This window comes from Elephas maximus, chromosome 6 (assembly GCF_024166365.1).
Source record: "Elephas maximus indicus isolate mEleMax1 chromosome 6, mEleMax1 primary haplotype, whole genome shotgun sequence".
Classification (NCBI taxonomy): Eukaryota; Metazoa; Chordata; class Mammalia; order Proboscidea; family Elephantidae; genus Elephas; species Elephas maximus.
In genome coordinates, this window is record NC_064824.1 from 30,920,617 (window position 1) to 30,936,708 (window position 16,092).

General features: G+C 46.5%; 1 protein-coding gene across 1 annotated transcript in view; it reads right to left on the reverse strand.

Moving 5' to 3' along the window:
• Positions 1-16,092, reverse strand: part of LCT (lactase) — a 48,302-nt gene that overhangs the window by 17,446 nt on the left and 14,764 nt on the right. The window contains exons 3-8 of the mRNA XM_049889235.1: positions 14,968-15,051; positions 10,195-10,291; positions 8,924-8,990; positions 4,690-5,419; positions 3,588-4,233; positions 262-1,812 (exon numbers count right to left, since the gene is read on the reverse strand). Of these exons, the coding sequence (XP_049745192.1) occupies positions 262-1,812; positions 3,588-4,233; positions 4,690-5,419; positions 8,924-8,990; positions 10,195-10,291; positions 14,968-15,051 (3,175 nt within the window). The remainder of the gene's footprint in view (positions 1-261; positions 1,813-3,587; positions 4,234-4,689; positions 5,420-8,923; positions 8,991-10,194; positions 10,292-14,967; positions 15,052-16,092) is intronic.

Genomic DNA, 16,092 nt, shown 5'->3' on the forward strand with positions numbered 1-16,092 from the left:
TCAATAAATCTTTTTTGGATAAAGCAAATAAAGGGACCCATGAAAATATCCTTGTGAGCACTCTCTGTGTGTACATTTGTGTTTGTCTCTGGGGAGACGACCACAGCTTTTTCTCAGCTTCTCAAAGGGAAATGTAAGCACCAAACAGGTAAAGAATTATGGAATTAGGGCTTAACAAAGAGATACTAGCTGATAGTTTGTACAGCACTTCAGGCACATGACATATGGATATGGGAAGATTTTGTAAAGGGGATCACATACCTTTCAAAGCTTCATTGATATAGGTTTTATGATAAAATATCCTATCAGTGTCCTCCAATTCTGGATTTGCCAGCCCCACTCCATTTTCAGTAACGTAAATTGGGATGTCACCATACTCTTCTTTGATCCAGTTCAGCAGTCTACGCATGCCCCAGGGCACAGCTCTGTTCATGGCCGTGGAAGGCCATGAAGGGTCCTCCTCCTCGACTATCTCCTGGTCATCTTCATAGGAAGGTGGGTTTAGCGCGGGTGTTTTGTGCTGCACGATCCTGGAGTAGTAGGTGTTGAGGCAGAAGACGTCGGCCGTGGCCCTAATATACCTCTTCTCTTCCTCAGTGAAGCTTGGCAGGCGGGAGGTGGCCAAGTGTTGTAGTTCACTCCTGTTCCCCACTGTCCACTTCATGGCATCAGGATAGTCTCCATTTCTGAAGATGGGGTGGGCAAACCAGCCGATGGAAAACTGGAGCATTCGGTCAGCTGCTTCCACGTCTCGTGGGACTCCTGGCGACTTGGGCTCTGCCCAGTGTGTACTGAGGCTCAGTGAAATCACTCCCTTCTGTTTCTGCCTATACTTCTCATCATATGTGTGATAGACTCTGGCATGAGCTTTGATGACAGCATGGCCAACCCTATAAGGTGCCCATCCTGGGTCCTTCATCATTGGAGGAAATTCCCCTGAGCCATAACCCAACCATGCCTGGTACATGGGCTCATTAAAGGTCATCCAGAACTTGACTCTGTCACCAAAGGTCTGGAAACAAAAGTCCGCATAGCTGTCAAACAACTCAATCAAGGAAGGATTATCCCAGCCTCCAATATCCTGGAGGGCTTGTGGCAGGTCCCAGTGGAATAGGGTCACCATGGGAGAGATGTTACTTGCCACCAAGCCATTGATCAACTTGTTGTAATAATCCACACCGTAACTGTTGATAGAACTGTTTCTCCCAGTTGGGAAAATTCGAGACCAGGAGAGAGAAAAGCGATAGGCCTTCACCTTCAAAGCTCGGAGTATATTCAGATCGGCATCCAATTGGTTATAGCTGTCACAAGCTATGTCTCCAGTGCTGTTGTCTTTCACATTATTCCCTGGTGTGTGCGTAAAGTTATCCCAAATGCTGGGGCCTTTGCCATCGGCATTCCAACCTCCTTCAATCTGATATGCTGAAGAGGACACGCCCCACAGAAAGTCATCCCGAAATGTGCCATGGTAGAACAAATCTCTTTCGAACTTGGGTTGGTTTGAGAACTTTTCCCAAACTACTTTAGCCTTGGAGGGTACCTCAGATGGAAAAGCGAAGGCCCTAATTTTAGGGGGGACATTTGGCGTAATAGGTGGTGGCAGCCAGTTTGCTACCTTAGTGAGGAAACCGTTCTTTTCAATGATGCTGGTGAAAAAGTAGGCAGATCTCCTGGGAGTCCTTGGCTTGCTGCTGTCGTTAAAGTTGACATAGTGCAGCCCAAACTTCTGACTGTAGCCAGAGGGGCCTTCAAAGCCATCAATGAAGGAACGAACAATGTAAGAACGAACATCCACAGAGTCCTCCTTGACAGCTGCAAAGATAAATTTGGATTATTTTAAAGTCTGTTACTGTGGTTACTTTTTAAAAGTTTTCCTTTTGACAAAGTTTTGTAGGTGACTTGGGCTCACCACAAGAAGTTAACTCCTTTTTTCCCTTCAGAATGAATAGAAGGAAAATCCACAAGACCCCCCACAAGATATCAGACCGCTTCTATAGCCATAAATCTCAATGCAAAGGAGCTCCCTGTCTTATAATGAATGATAAAAAGAATATACCCCATTGGCTAGCATCAGGACTCCTTGGTTTTTTGGTAGGACACAGAAATCGTTAAATCTTTTAAAAATGAATTTTTGTTTTTCCTCATTTACATTTAATAATATTGACATAAAATGACCACATATTCTATGTTAAATAAGAGAAATAAAGCTCAAAGAAATGTATCCTCTGACTCACCTCTAATTTCCCACACAACAAACAGTCCAGTAAGTCAACCAAGAATGAGAGGCAAAATATGGCAATGGCTGTGGGCTCCAATTTGGGGCCACCAAAGTGTTAAGACTTGCTTTTATCGGATTCCACAGCCTCTCAACAAATATATGTATTGTATAAAAGGTAGGTAAGGTTGCTCATTCATTCAATCAGTAATTGATAAGCACCTACTTTGTCCAGGCCCATGCTAGGCCCTGGGGACACGAAGAAGAATACCAGTCTCATAGCTTAGTGGGTGGAGGGGAGAAATGAGCAAGAAGTAGAAAGGCTTATGGTTCTGACCTTGGGTCCTGCACTCACTGTCACTTAAGCTCTCAGAGCTTCACTTTTTGCAGTTCTCCCTTGAAGATAATGCCTGCCCCGATTTACTGCAAAGGATTGTTTCCAGGATCACATGTGATACTGTCTTGAAGTATTTCAAGGATAAGGAAGATGACAGAATTATAACCTTGATGATGAGAAGAGTACAAGCAGAAGAAAGGCTCTGACCTCACGAACAGGGCTGGCAAGTACATGGGATGTGTGTCTCCATTCCTTGCTTCAGTGCCCAAGGCAGGCATCACTAGTCAACTCTTTCTCTCTGAATTTAGACATGGCCTTGAAAGCTTCTCAACAGCACTTGGCAGATGGCTAACCATTATCAATTGATTAGAACTGACATATGAGATGAAATCTATTTGCCTTCCCTTTTTACTTGGACTAAAAAGACATATGCAACAGAATGTTAGGTAAAAATGAGACTGTAGATATTGATCAACTGGAATTAGAATTAATGACGTGGAATATAGATTTTATAGCCAGATAAAGGAGATGGAGCTCAGTGTGGCTGGAGCAATAAGGGAAGATTCTATTGGTTAGAGTCTGATCATAAGTGTCTTCATGCCATCCTGTAACGCCCTTATCCCCCTAGATTGTAAGGGACTGTCTGTGTCCCTCTGTAGACTGTGAGTTCCCTATGTGAAAGGACAATGTTTGCTCAATATTGTACCCCTACTGTCTTGTACAATGTCTGCCACATAAGAGGCACTCAATAAATATTTGCTAAATAAATGCATTAAATGGTAATGAGCTTGATGAATGGGTAGGACTCAGATGGACAGAAGGTTGGAAAGGAGCCCCCTAGGGAACGAGAACACAGGATTATAGACATGGGAGAGTTCGGAGTCTGATATGAAGGACTCCTGCTGTTACCACCAATACTACTTTTTGTCTACATTTCCTTGGGAGACTGTCTTTGTCCCTTTAAGCAAAACTTTGAAGGCTTGGAGGAGAAGTACCATCCACCTTCCAATCACCAGCACCTCTTCAGTGTCTTACCTTTGAGTACCTCATTGATATACTGATTAAAGTAGTCTACTCTCAAGGAGTCATTAAAGAGATTTTTACATCCGTCTATGGGCATGCCATTCCCAGCCAGGTAGATTGGAACATTTCCTCTTGTGTATTCCAAGGATACAAACTTCAACAGCCTCCTTATACCCCAGGGAACCACACGAATCCAAGGGGATGAGGTCCGAGGCCACGCAGGGTCCACATGTTGGGAGAAGCCTCCGATGGCATCATAGCTGGGAATGCAGGTGTTTTGCTGGGCACGACTGATGAGGCGGGAGGTGTAATGGGACAGACCCAGAAAGTCAGCTGATCCTTTCAGCAACTGCTTTTCTGCCTCAGTGAACTCAGGGAGCTGGGCCACAGGCTGGGGGCACTGTTTGTTCCTTTGTTGGATCTGGGCTCTCAGGGCAGCTGGGTAGTCACCATCCACAAAGATGGGGTGTGCAAACCAGCCCAGCATGAAGTGCAAGAAATGCTCAGAAGCCCTTAGGTCCTCGGGCCTCTCTGGGGACAAGGGTTCTGCCCAGTCTGAGTTCAGCACAATGCCCACATGCCCCTGCTGCTGCAGGCGATGATGGCTGTTGTAGTGGTGCCAAGCTCTGGCATGAGCCTTGAGGACCAAGTGAGCTACCTTGTTAGGAAGAAGGAAAGACAGGGCTTAGTAACAACAACACAGACAACATCAGCAAGTCAACACCTATGTTAACAACAACATCAACATCAAGCATCAGTTTGGGTTAGGTTTTCCGTTGTTTGCAACAAAGAGTCCTTGATGACATGCGGCACTTACTTTGCAGTCAAGTAGACTTGGGCTCAAATCCTGGCTTCAGACTGCCAACCCACTAGCAATGTCACCATGACCCAATAGTTTCTCCTCTCTGAGCCCCAGTTCCCTCCCCCATCAGTGCTGCTCTGGGGGTGTAATTACTATTTTTAAAGTGCCAGCACAGTGTCTGGACAAAATAGGTGACTAAGTTTATAATTCCTTCCTTCCCTTTGATTTTCTTTAAAGGACAAAAAACAAAGTCTTGCTGATGAGGAGACAGATCCTTCTCTAATTAGCAGGAGTTGCAGGGATGGGAAATACCTTAAAAGAGGCCACTCCTGGGTCAGAGATGCCTGGTACATGTTGGCCGGTGCCATAACCTGCATAGCTCATAACCCATGGCTCATGAAAGGTCACCCACAGCTTCACACGGTCTCCAAAAGTAGAGAAGCAGAAGGCCGCATAGTCCAGGAAGGCATCCACCACACTCTCGTTCTGCCACCCGCCACCATCCTGCAGGGCCTGGGGCAGGTCCCAGTGGAACAGGGTCACCATGGGTTCAATGTGAGAGTCCAGCAGGCTGTCGATCAGCTTGCTGTAGTAGGCGACACCTTGGGGGCTGGGGCTGCTACTGTGCCCAGTGGGGAAGATCCGGGACCAGGAGATGGAAAACTTGTAGACTTGAGCCCGGAGGCCACGAAGCAGGGCCACATCAGATTCCACCTTGTGGTAACTGTCACTGGCCACCTCCGGTGTTGCTTCGCCCTCAGTGGCTTTCTGGTTTCCATGTCGGTCCCAGACGCTTGGACCCCTTCCGTCTTCAGCCCAGCCTCCTTCCACATTAAAGGCTCCTGTGGAAACTCCCCAGAGAAAGCCTTCAGGAAAAACGTCCCACAGGAAAGCGTCCCTCTCTGCTCTGGACTGGTTCGCAAACATTTCCCAGACCCTCTGGTAGGCAGAGACAGGAGAAGAGGAGCCAACGGCTGTCTTGCAGTCCTGTTGCTGGTCAGCCTGAAGGGTCAGGTCATTAATCAAAGAACAAGACCTGCTGCTGCAGTATCAAAATGACATAAAGGGACATAATAACTTATGACTCTGTGAGCTACAAATGCCCCAATAATGAAGGATAGTGACAATGTGTTTAATCAGTAAAGATTCCAGAAGCACTGACTTGAGAGCCATATCCACAGCCATGGGCAGGAAGTGACTGGTAGATGGGAAGATTTTTATTATTACCTTTTTGGTTAAGTTATTATCACTCTTGCATGAGTAAAACACTATGGTAATGCCACTGCTGTTCTGGTGTCATACTTTGTTTTTATTATAATTTATTATTTATAAAATATAATTGTATAATAATGATTACTATTTTTATGTACAATACAATAATCCTGTTGTTGTTGTTAGGCACTGTCAAGTCAGTTGTAACTCATAGAGACCCATGTGACAGACTAGAACCACCCCATAGGGCTTTTTTGGCTGTAATTTTTACAGACGCCAGTTGCCAGGCCTTTCTCCTACAGAGCCGCTGGGTGGGCTTGAACTGCCAATTTTTTGGCTAGTGCTTAACCGTTTGCACCACCAGGACTCCTTAGTAATGATGATTGAGATTTATTGAGCCTCTATCCTGCGTTGACCACTGTGATAAGAATTTATGTGTATTAGCTCAGCTCACTTTCACAGCACATTCATGAGGTATGTGTCCTCATTCTACAGGTGAGGAAAGAAGGACTTAAAGAAATGAGTAACTTCTTCAGACAGCTTGCAAGTGGTGGAGCAGACAGCTTGTGCGTTTAACCACTACACGTAGGTGCAGGTGTTCACGAGTGTGTGTGTACAACTGAATCAACAGTTTCACCAAAAAGCACTAATCCTTACTACATGCAATGCACTCTGGTATTTTCTATTTTATTCTAGCCCTTTTCTCTTTCTCCCCTTCTTTCCTTCCTTCCTAGTTTATTAATTTTTGTAATGTGGTTACAAACCTCTGAACAGGGGTTGGAAAGCTGTACCACAGCATGCTGAAAATTACACCCAGCAGAGGGCAACCACGAGGAGGGTTGATGGCAATGGGTGTGTTTTGTCTGGAGAAGAGAATACGTGTGGGGAAAAGAAGGTGGAATACAAAAGTGCCTATGTCCCTGTCCCAGGGCCGTCAGTGGGGAGGGATGTTGTGCACACTGGGCTGGCCCAGAGCGCATAACCGGTGTAAGTGACAGAGAAGCAGAGACCTCATGCAAGTTACCTGGCCTCTCTGCCTCAGTTCTATCAAATGAAAAATAGGGATAATGATGGTTAGCTGCCTCAGGGTTGCTGTGGGGGCCACATGCACTGGCCTACCCAGTGCAACACAAGCACCTGCTGTTACTGTCATGATGTTGATGATTCCTCTTATTGCTTCAAGAGCACACCGGAAAGCAACAGTCTAACGACTTGAGCCGTTTACACACAGAAGGTGCTTTTGAGATGCTGGAAGTTCTCAAGCACAGGCAGGAGGCCCCTGTGACAGCGACATTATGAGGGGCCTGGGCTGAGTCAGGCCCTGCAGGGGGCACCTTCCATATCTATTTCCTGTTTTACTGGCATCAGCTCACCCACACTTGCTGGAGCAGAGGTGAGGAGGGGGGTGATGATCTAAAGGGGTGAATTATCCAAGACATACACGTGACTAGAGCACAACCAGGGGCATCGGGAGGCACCCCCTCACTTGGACCACTCCCCACTGCTTCTGAACCTGGCTCTCTACTCCTGGCTTGAATGAAAAGAGGCCAGAGGAAATAAATAAACCACCCCTGGGTAGATTAGAACTTGCTGTACAGGTCTTGGAGCTGGGAGTCCTGGGTTTGCCGAACTTGAGAAGGAGTTAGCAGCCCAGAGCCTCAATCACTCTGACCCGTCTTTCCAGGTACCCCTCATTCAGCTGACCTCGCCACTGTAAGTCAATTTGGGCATCCCAGACAATGTTCTTTTCACCCTCCTCTGTGTCTCCTGCCACACTGTGTTAGAGGTTCAAGATTCTCGAGGGAGAAAGCCATGTTATCTTCTCTCAGCCCCCTCCACCTGACCCACACTAGGCAGGTTCTCCATCAATGCTCACCTGAGTAAGGACTCCCCTCTAGCCCCACTGTCAGTGTAATGCAGCCAGTGTTAGACCTTGGCTTCTGCCAAAGAACCACCAGGCCAAGGTATTAGAGAGAGACCTTATATCCTCTCATGGTTTTGTAAGCTTTGACCTTTCAGGGGAGCCGTTTTATTATGGTGGTCTAACTTTTCTTTTCAGAAAAGGCATAAGCCCATCACTCCCTGGCTGACTCCGAGAGTACTCATGGAGCAGTTCTGACCTATCTGTTCGTCATGGTATTCACACTGCCAGCCAGAGCATGACTTACAGCTGCAACTCTGTGTCTGTGGATTTGAACTGTTGACTTGAAGTCAGCTGAGAGAATTTAATCGTAAAAGGAGCTTTTGGCTCAGGACAGCCGAGGACTAAAGAGAAAATGTACAAGAGGTGGTGATAACAGAAATTTATAACCCAGGACAGAGCTGTGTTAGAAATGTCTGAGATGAAAGACAAGGACAGCTCTGGTCAAAGGTCGGGGAAGCCAGATGATTGCCTTCCAGCCTTTGTCCTACCTTAATGGGTTGCATGAAGATCAGGTGGGTAGCATGTGCCCATGGGATGCTGAGGGCTCTGGGTGATTCCCAGTGCTGGTTTCAACACCAGCCTTTCCTTGGCCACGCAAGAGGCACACGGGAATGTGGGTGTGTGAAAGATAATTATAGAATAGTCTCAAATCTCTTAACTTACTATTATTATTTGAATTAAATCATTTACAAACTTTGGTCCTTTGGCCATTTGGTATGAAATTATTTGCAGCCCCGCCACAAATTAAAACCTCTCCCCTGAGAACACTGTTGAATTAGGTTCTGCACAGCTCCAAAAGCTGGTGTTCCTGGCTTGTCTCCTCGTGGACGCTTCACAGTTTACATTCAGGAAATGGGTGCAGAGAACTCACTTCACTTACTCAGATCACATAACTTCAGTGGGATGGTCTGAACTCTTTAGGCTCCCTCTTCCACAAGCTCACACTGCCTCTGAGAAATCTTAAATCCCAGCTCTGCACTTGGGTGAACTACCAGGTGGCCAAAGGAAGGTGAAAATACCAACCCCATGCGGGGTCCCAAGTAAGACTCAGAGAGATGTGTTCTCTCTGCTATCCTCTCTGGATCCCTGGTTGTGCAGTGGTTAAGCATCCAGCTGCTAACCAAAAGGTTGGCAGTTGGAATCCACCAGCCTTTCCTTGGAAACCCTATGGGGCAGTTCTACTCGGTTCTATGAGATTGCTCTGTGTTGGAATAGACTCAATGGCAATGGGTTTGGTTTTTGGTTTGGCTCTTCCCTCTGAGCCCAGTATCTCATCCATCCAATAGCTATAATAAACTCGCTGCCCCATAGGTGGATAATTACTATTCCACGAGATTACATATGTGAAAGAACAGCAGAATAATTCACAAATACCAGTTATTTACAGTTCAACAGAAAATCTAGCATTACCTTGCTGTACAGTTCAGGAATGCATTAATATCAAATCCAATGATGAGCACTTGGTCTTTATTCATGGCTGGAAGAGAGGAAGTTTAATTGGACCTGAAGCCCAACCAAGGTACCGCAGGCCTGCACTCAGAGGTTTCCCTCACTCAAACTCAGTGGTTCCAAGCCCCTCTGAAAGATACCATTTCCTACATGGGTGAAAGCTTCAAGGAGGGGAGGAGCGATTTCTACCTAGTTATGACTTAGGGCAGCGGGTCTCCAACTAGAGTGTGCCTCAGCATCACCTCGGGGGCTTGTTCAAACACGGATAACTGGGCCCCACCCCCAAGGCCCTGATGCAGTAAGGTTGGGGTAGGGCCCAGGAATGTGCGTCTCTAACAAGTTCCCAGGTGGCGTTGATGCTGATGGTCAGGAGAACACAACTGTCAGAACACCCAATTTAGAAAAGCTCAAACATCAGAAAGGTTGAGTCAGGGCTCAGGTTGGTGAAGCCCAGCCCAGCGGGTGCGAGGGGTTACGGGTGGTAGAAAGGGCCCCGCAGACCTCTGCTCCGCTCTCTGACCTTTCTCAGGTGACCGGACTGAAAGTCTGGGCACTCAAATATGTCTTAAGGAGGCTTCCCTCCATCCCCTCCTTCAGATCCTCTAGGGTCTCGGCCCCCAGCCCCGATACCCTAACAGAACAGGCCCCACCCCTCCTCTGACTTAATTGGCCTACTTGGAGCCTCCTGATCTACGGCCAACCAGTCAGATTCACTCTCAAGAATCTAAGAGGCACGGAGAAGATGGTCTGTGAGTTGAAGGTTCTTAGTGTCCTGATCGAAATCCAGGTTAACGTGCAAGCTGGGGTGAAAGGGAAGTAGAACATGGGTGAGCAAAGGGAGCCGGCAAGGGAGAGAGAGACACTAGGCAGCCCCTGCCGAGGAAGGCAGAAACGAGAGACGCTGGGGGAGGGGTCACTGAAGGGAGACAGACAGGAGAAGAGCAGTTGTCCTGCGCACAACTGACAACAGAGGCCTGACTTGTTATTTCCATAAGCGCTAGGCACCCATATAAGAGCCCTTGCCTCTTTCTTGGAACAGTGGGAGCTGGTTGCAAGGGACCATCGATGGGAAGACTGGGGACACTGGCCCTTGTTTGGGGTTGGCTCTTGGACCAACCCTCCTTCTCGCCTCTCTCCAACGCGCCCCCCATTGGAATCTCAGACTTTGGTGACTGCTACCCACCGAGCTACACCACATATCACTCAAAGCCTCTCCCGGATAGTCCACTCACCTTCTATCAGGCTGAAGAGCAGCCTGGCGGTCCTGGAGGAGGGGCAGTCCTGGAGTTTTAGGTTGAAGATGAAAACTTTCACTTTGGGCTCAATGGCCTAAAAAAGATAAAGGCCAGCAAGTGAGCCGGAGCTGTCCGGAACCTGTCTTTTGAAAACAGGGATAGATGATCAAGATGAGAAGCTACTAACACTCAGCCTGGCTTTGGAAATGGCCTCCAAGCATCTCGTATTAATAAAGGGAACTGACTGTAGACTCTGAAGAAAAAAGAGCTACACTTTTCAACAACATACTTCACCTTCGCCACCCACCCCCACTAGAGGACATGTTCACCTATTCCCTCATCTAAGGTTTTAAAAGAGCCTCGCACAGCCAGGTATGTGTTAGGATCATGCACAAGGCAGTTTACTCATGTCAGGAGCCCATTATACTAAAAGAAGCTTAACCAAGGCACCAGCATCACAATATTTATGGAGGAAACGATACCATGTCTGGGGCTTGCTTCAGAATTATCCAGTTTGGGGGCAGGGCGATAGGGGTTCAGATGAAACTGAATCAGCCACGAATCGCTAGCTTTTGAAGCTGAGGATGGCTTCACAGGGGGTTCATTATCCTTTTCTCTCTCCTTGTGGGTATGTTTGAACTTTTCCATAGTAAAAAGTCAAAGAGGAAAGCAGCTATCATCATTACAACTGGAGCAGGTGCAATTTCCCTTCCCAGCCTCCATTTCTGGATAATTCAGTATCAAGGGAGGCATGGCTGACATGTTGTCCGACTTTATTTTAAACTACCTTTTTTGGAGGGAGGGAGGGTGGTAATTTTTCCCATGCTAACTTTTTCCTGCTCTCAACAGTTGAAAGCTACTAAGAGATAACAATAGCAATTACTTTAAGTTTTTGACTTTTCATAGTCACCTAACACATTCTGTTTTGCTCTGTATATTCTTATAGATGAGGCATCTAGAGCTCTTAAAAGCTAAGTAAGTTGCCCATTACCACACAGTTGGTGGAGCTGGAACTCCACCCAGCCTTGTTCTTTCCCTGTGCTAGGACACTGCCTGAGACCCAACTATCAAGGGTGACCTCTTAGGCACTTCAATAAGCCATAGAGGCAGCCTGTAAGACCACGAGACTGGAGATCTAGAAGAAGCCTCTGAGCCCACCCTCTGTGTGCTGAGGAATTCCCTGTGTGAGCAGCGCTTTGTCTGAGGAATGGGACGTTGGACCCACTTGTGTACCTCCTGCAGAATTTAGAAACTGTGGATGTGCCAGTGCTGGGTGTGAGGATATTCTCAGGTCTTAAGACACCTGGGTGCTGACAGGGAGTGGCAGCAGAGGCCCCCTGAGGCCCACAGAGAGGTGGGTGCAGGTGCCCTGGGGAGACTGGAGGGAAAGGGGCCCAGGTGCCTGCTCCTCTTCTTCTGTCTCTACCCTCTTCCCTTGTAGCCCACGGGAAGAGGCCCCTTCAACAGGAGTGGGGAAGGGGTAGAGCTGGGAAGAGGAGGAAGGGTAAATTGGGAAGGAAGCCGTGGACAGCACGATTTGGGTGCCGGTGGACACAACTCAGCCCCTCTCGTCAGGAGAACTGAGCTGTTCCTCCTGTCCAGGTGTGCCAGCGGGGTGGGAAATGCTATCAGGCGCTAAGTATGGCCCCAAGAGGACATCTTCTCTGGAGCTCAGCTGACCACGCGGGTGGCCTTCTCGAGCTCTCTGAAGCGTGTAAGAGCTGCATAACTGAGATGGTTTCAGAATGTCAGCAGTGTCTGAAAGCCCTGCTTAATTCCTCGAGGAGGACAAAAGACAGACTTAGTTGACATAGGCATAAGCAGGCCTTAAAGACATTATAATGTTGTTTAAGGCCCAGAAATCTCATCGGCAAGCCTATACATGCAGGCTCTGGGTTGCAAGGAAGTTCGGGTTCAAGTGAGAAGGTGGCTACAAAAATAAATAAAATGTGTGATTTAAAAAAATGCCACCCTCATCATAAATACACTGGATGTATTTTTATTTTTGGAGAGGCAGTGTGGTGTCTTAGAATGAGAGAGGCTTGGTTCAAATTCCATCGGCATTTCCTGGAGTCTGATGCTCATTAAAGTTTCTTAAACCTTGAAGTATACTGTGAAGGTTATGGATGATGGGAGGATAAAGTGCCTAATAATGCCTGGCATACAGCAAGCAATAAAATAATATTTGTTGTTCGGTGCCATCAAGTCAATTTTTGACTCATAGCAACCACATGTGTGCAGAGTAGAACTGCTCCATAGTGTTTCCTGTGCTGTAATCTCCATGGCAGCAGATCACCGGGTCTTTCTCCTGAGGAGTGGCTGGGTAGGTTCCAGCTGCCATCCTTTTGGTTAGCAGCCAAGCACGTAACTATTGCACCACTGCTGTTCTGTAACAGGAGGAGGATATGGAACGTGTAGCTAATTGCCTCCTTTGCCATGAGACTGGAAGAACCAATGGTGCCCAGCTACAATTACTGAACGTTTTGGTCAAAGATTTTATAGAAGGATCCTGATCAAAAGGGGGGAAATGTAAACCAGGATTTCAAATCCTCATGGACGCCAGACTTTCTGGAGCTATGGAAGCTGGATGAATCCCTGAAACTATTGCCCTGAGAAAAATTTTTTTTTAATTTTTTTGTTTTACTTTAGATGATTCTTTACAGAACAAACTAGTTTCTCATTAAACAGTTAGTACACATATTGTTTTATGACATCGGTTAACAACCCCACGACATGTCAACACTTTCCCTTCTCAACCTTGGGTTCCCTATTACCAGCTTTCCTGTCCCCTCCTGCCTTCTAGTCCTTGTCCTAGGGCTGGTGTGCCCGTTTAGTCCCTGAGAAAATCTTTGAAACTTAAACCAAAAATATCCCTTGAAATCTTCTTAAAACCAAACAATAGCTTAGCTTCACTAGTAAAGAAAGTCTGCCTTGAGCACTGTGCTCTTCTAAGATCTATCAACATGGGGTCAAATTGACAACAGCAGCTCAAAAGATTAGATAGGAACCTTAGGGAGCAGTGAGTTTATGTTAATTGGGGAGGAACAATCAGAAAAAGGGGGCGAGAATGGTTGCACAACTCAAAGAATGTAATTAGTGTCCCTGAGTTGTACTTGTAGAAACTGTCAAATTGGTATATGTTTTGCTGTATACATCCTCAACAATGACAAAATAAATAAATAAATTTTTAATAATTGGAGCCTCTGGGTGTACAGAAGGAGCTCTGGTGGTACAGTGGTTAAAGCTATGGACTGCTAACCGAAAGGTCAGCAGTTTGTAACCACCAGTAGCTCCACAGGAGAAAGGTGTGGCAGTCTGCTTTGGCAGAGATTTTCAGCCTTGGAAGCTCTATGGGCTTGCTATGAGTTGGGATGGAGACTCCACCGCAGTGGGTTTGGTTGGTTTGGTGGGTAGTACAAACTGTTAATGCACTCGGCTGCACATTGAAAGGTTGGAGGTGATATCCTTCCAAAAGATCAGCCATTGAAAACCCTGTGAAACACAGTTCTACTCTGACACATATGGGGTTGCCATGAGTCAAATCATCTCCACAGCACCTGGTTTATGATCTGTAGATAACAAAAGCAATGGTGTCTACATGTGTCAACTGGAAACACTCGGACATTGAAACTAGACCAATGCTAATTTGTCCGTTTCAAGTCTCCTGCCTCAGGTAAGATAGAGGTTCCACCTATTTGAAGGCATGGGAATTTGAAATTAATGAGCTTGAACTTGAAATGGATACTTCTTTGACTAGCCGTCCTCCTTGGTGACTGGAGGTGGTGGGATTCCAAACAAGGAGGCCTCCACTTATAGTTGCTCTGTCTGGCTCCTTGTGGGCCCAGGGGGTGGAAGCAGAGGGGAGTGGCTACATTCACAAATCTGCTGGGGCAAGAGGTAAAACATGGATGAATTCTGGTGGCCAGACATCCATAGAGAGTTCCTCAGGATTGAGCAGAGGAATACTTCTGGGACTCAGAAGGTCCAGAGAGAAACCACCAGTTATTCAGTTGTATCCAGGGAGGAGACAGGGAAATAGTCGAGACTCCAGGGAATTAAGTAAGTTAGTATCACTTTGGCGATCAAATTTAAGACAGAAGCCTAACAGTTGGGTTGTTGTGTGCCCTTGAGTTGATTCTGACTGATAGTGACCCTGTAAGACAGAGTAGAACTGCCCTATAGAGATTCCTAGTCTGTAATTTTTACAAAACAGATCACCAGGTCTTTTCTCCCATGGAGTGGCTCATGGTAGGCTTGAACTTCCAGACCTTTTGCTTAGCAACTGAACTCTTATTGCTGTGCCACCAGGGCTCCTTAACAGTTGGGTAGGAGTCTCCTAACATACTTTCCCTCAGGGTGGGAGCTGGGTCAGAACCATCAGACCTGAGAAAACAATACTGGGTACAGGAAGGTCCCCATAGCTCATTTCTCACTTGGTAGTCCTGGGTGTGAAATGTCTTTTTAAAAAACTCTGAATGAGCACTAGAATTTTTATTCTCAGTAAATTTCTACACAAGAGAGCAGAAAGACCATCTAAATATTTACCTTAATAAGATAATCCTCGTTAGCCTTTCTAGAAAAGACTGCCTAACATTCCAATGCTCTCTAGTGATGCTTTGCATGGAAATCTCCCCAGATGCAAGTCAGCAGGTCTTCTGACTGTTGATGGAAGTTCAGTTTATGCATTAAAACATTAGGCACATTAAAAGTATAATAAGCTCTCAGGGATGCTTGCCATTCATCATCAATACGGAAAATAACTAAAATTACCTGAAATTTACTCAGCTCCTGTGATAAATTCACCTCACTTTGGCATGCAAGGGACAAATCAAGAGAGAGGAAACTGACCAAGTCCTAGAAATAAGCAAATAGGGTCATTAAGGCATAAGCAATTTCAAGACAAAAAGCTGCGCAGAAGTACTCTGTTTCTTCCCTTATTACCAAATTGAACCTTCCAAGGTGGGATTTTCCAATGGAAGAGCAGGCAGGGGAGAAGCTGGGACAAAGTGAGAATGCGTGTGTGTGAGGGGTGCCTGCATGTGTTGAGAATATATCATCCATGTGCTCAGCAAAATGCTTGGCACACGGTGGGGACTTAATAAAAATGCGTATGAGTGGATGAATGAGGTACTGTATAGCAGAAATGGTGAATTCCTGCCAATGCGGAGGAATGCTGAGCAAGGTGGTCAGAGGCCAGAGCTATCCCAGCCAGCCTCGTCTTCGTGGCCGCCTTGTGCTTTGCCAGGACCAGGCAGTGGAGCGCTCAGCCACCCTTGAGCTCCATGGTGATTGCTTTGTACCCTAATGGGTTTTTGGTTTTTGTTTTAATTTCAGGTCACAATCATGGCTTCTTTCAGGGCACAGTTTAAAGTTCATCACAGTGAGCCTTAGCCTGGCCCATTCTATTAGCTGAGAACATAACCCTCATAGTCTTGCTCATGAATAATCTTCTCTCTCTTGTCTACTCTCCAAGGTGCTAAGACCTTCAAATTCAAACATTTAAACACATGAAGATATCACTACGGTTCACTCGCTGCTTCCCTCGGGGGCTCGCTGCTCCATTTATATTCTTGTCAGGGTTAGATCATTGCTATCTCCTCCCTCAAGAAGAGGACTGTGGATAATGGCATGTGGTGAGGACTAAGTGCGCTGTGGACCTTGGAAAGCTGATTTACCACTGGGTCCTTATCAAGTTATCATCAGTGTTTAATAAACGTTCAACACGCTTGTTCTACTCTGGCAGTACAACTTGAACATTCCCCTCCTCACCCACCTCAACTCTTGCTTTCGTTTGTCAATTCAATGCAACACAAAGTCATTGAGTTCCTACTTTTGAAAGTCACTGTGCTGGATGCTGCTGGCAATTCAGATTTAAAGGTGAGTGAGATCCCCTGT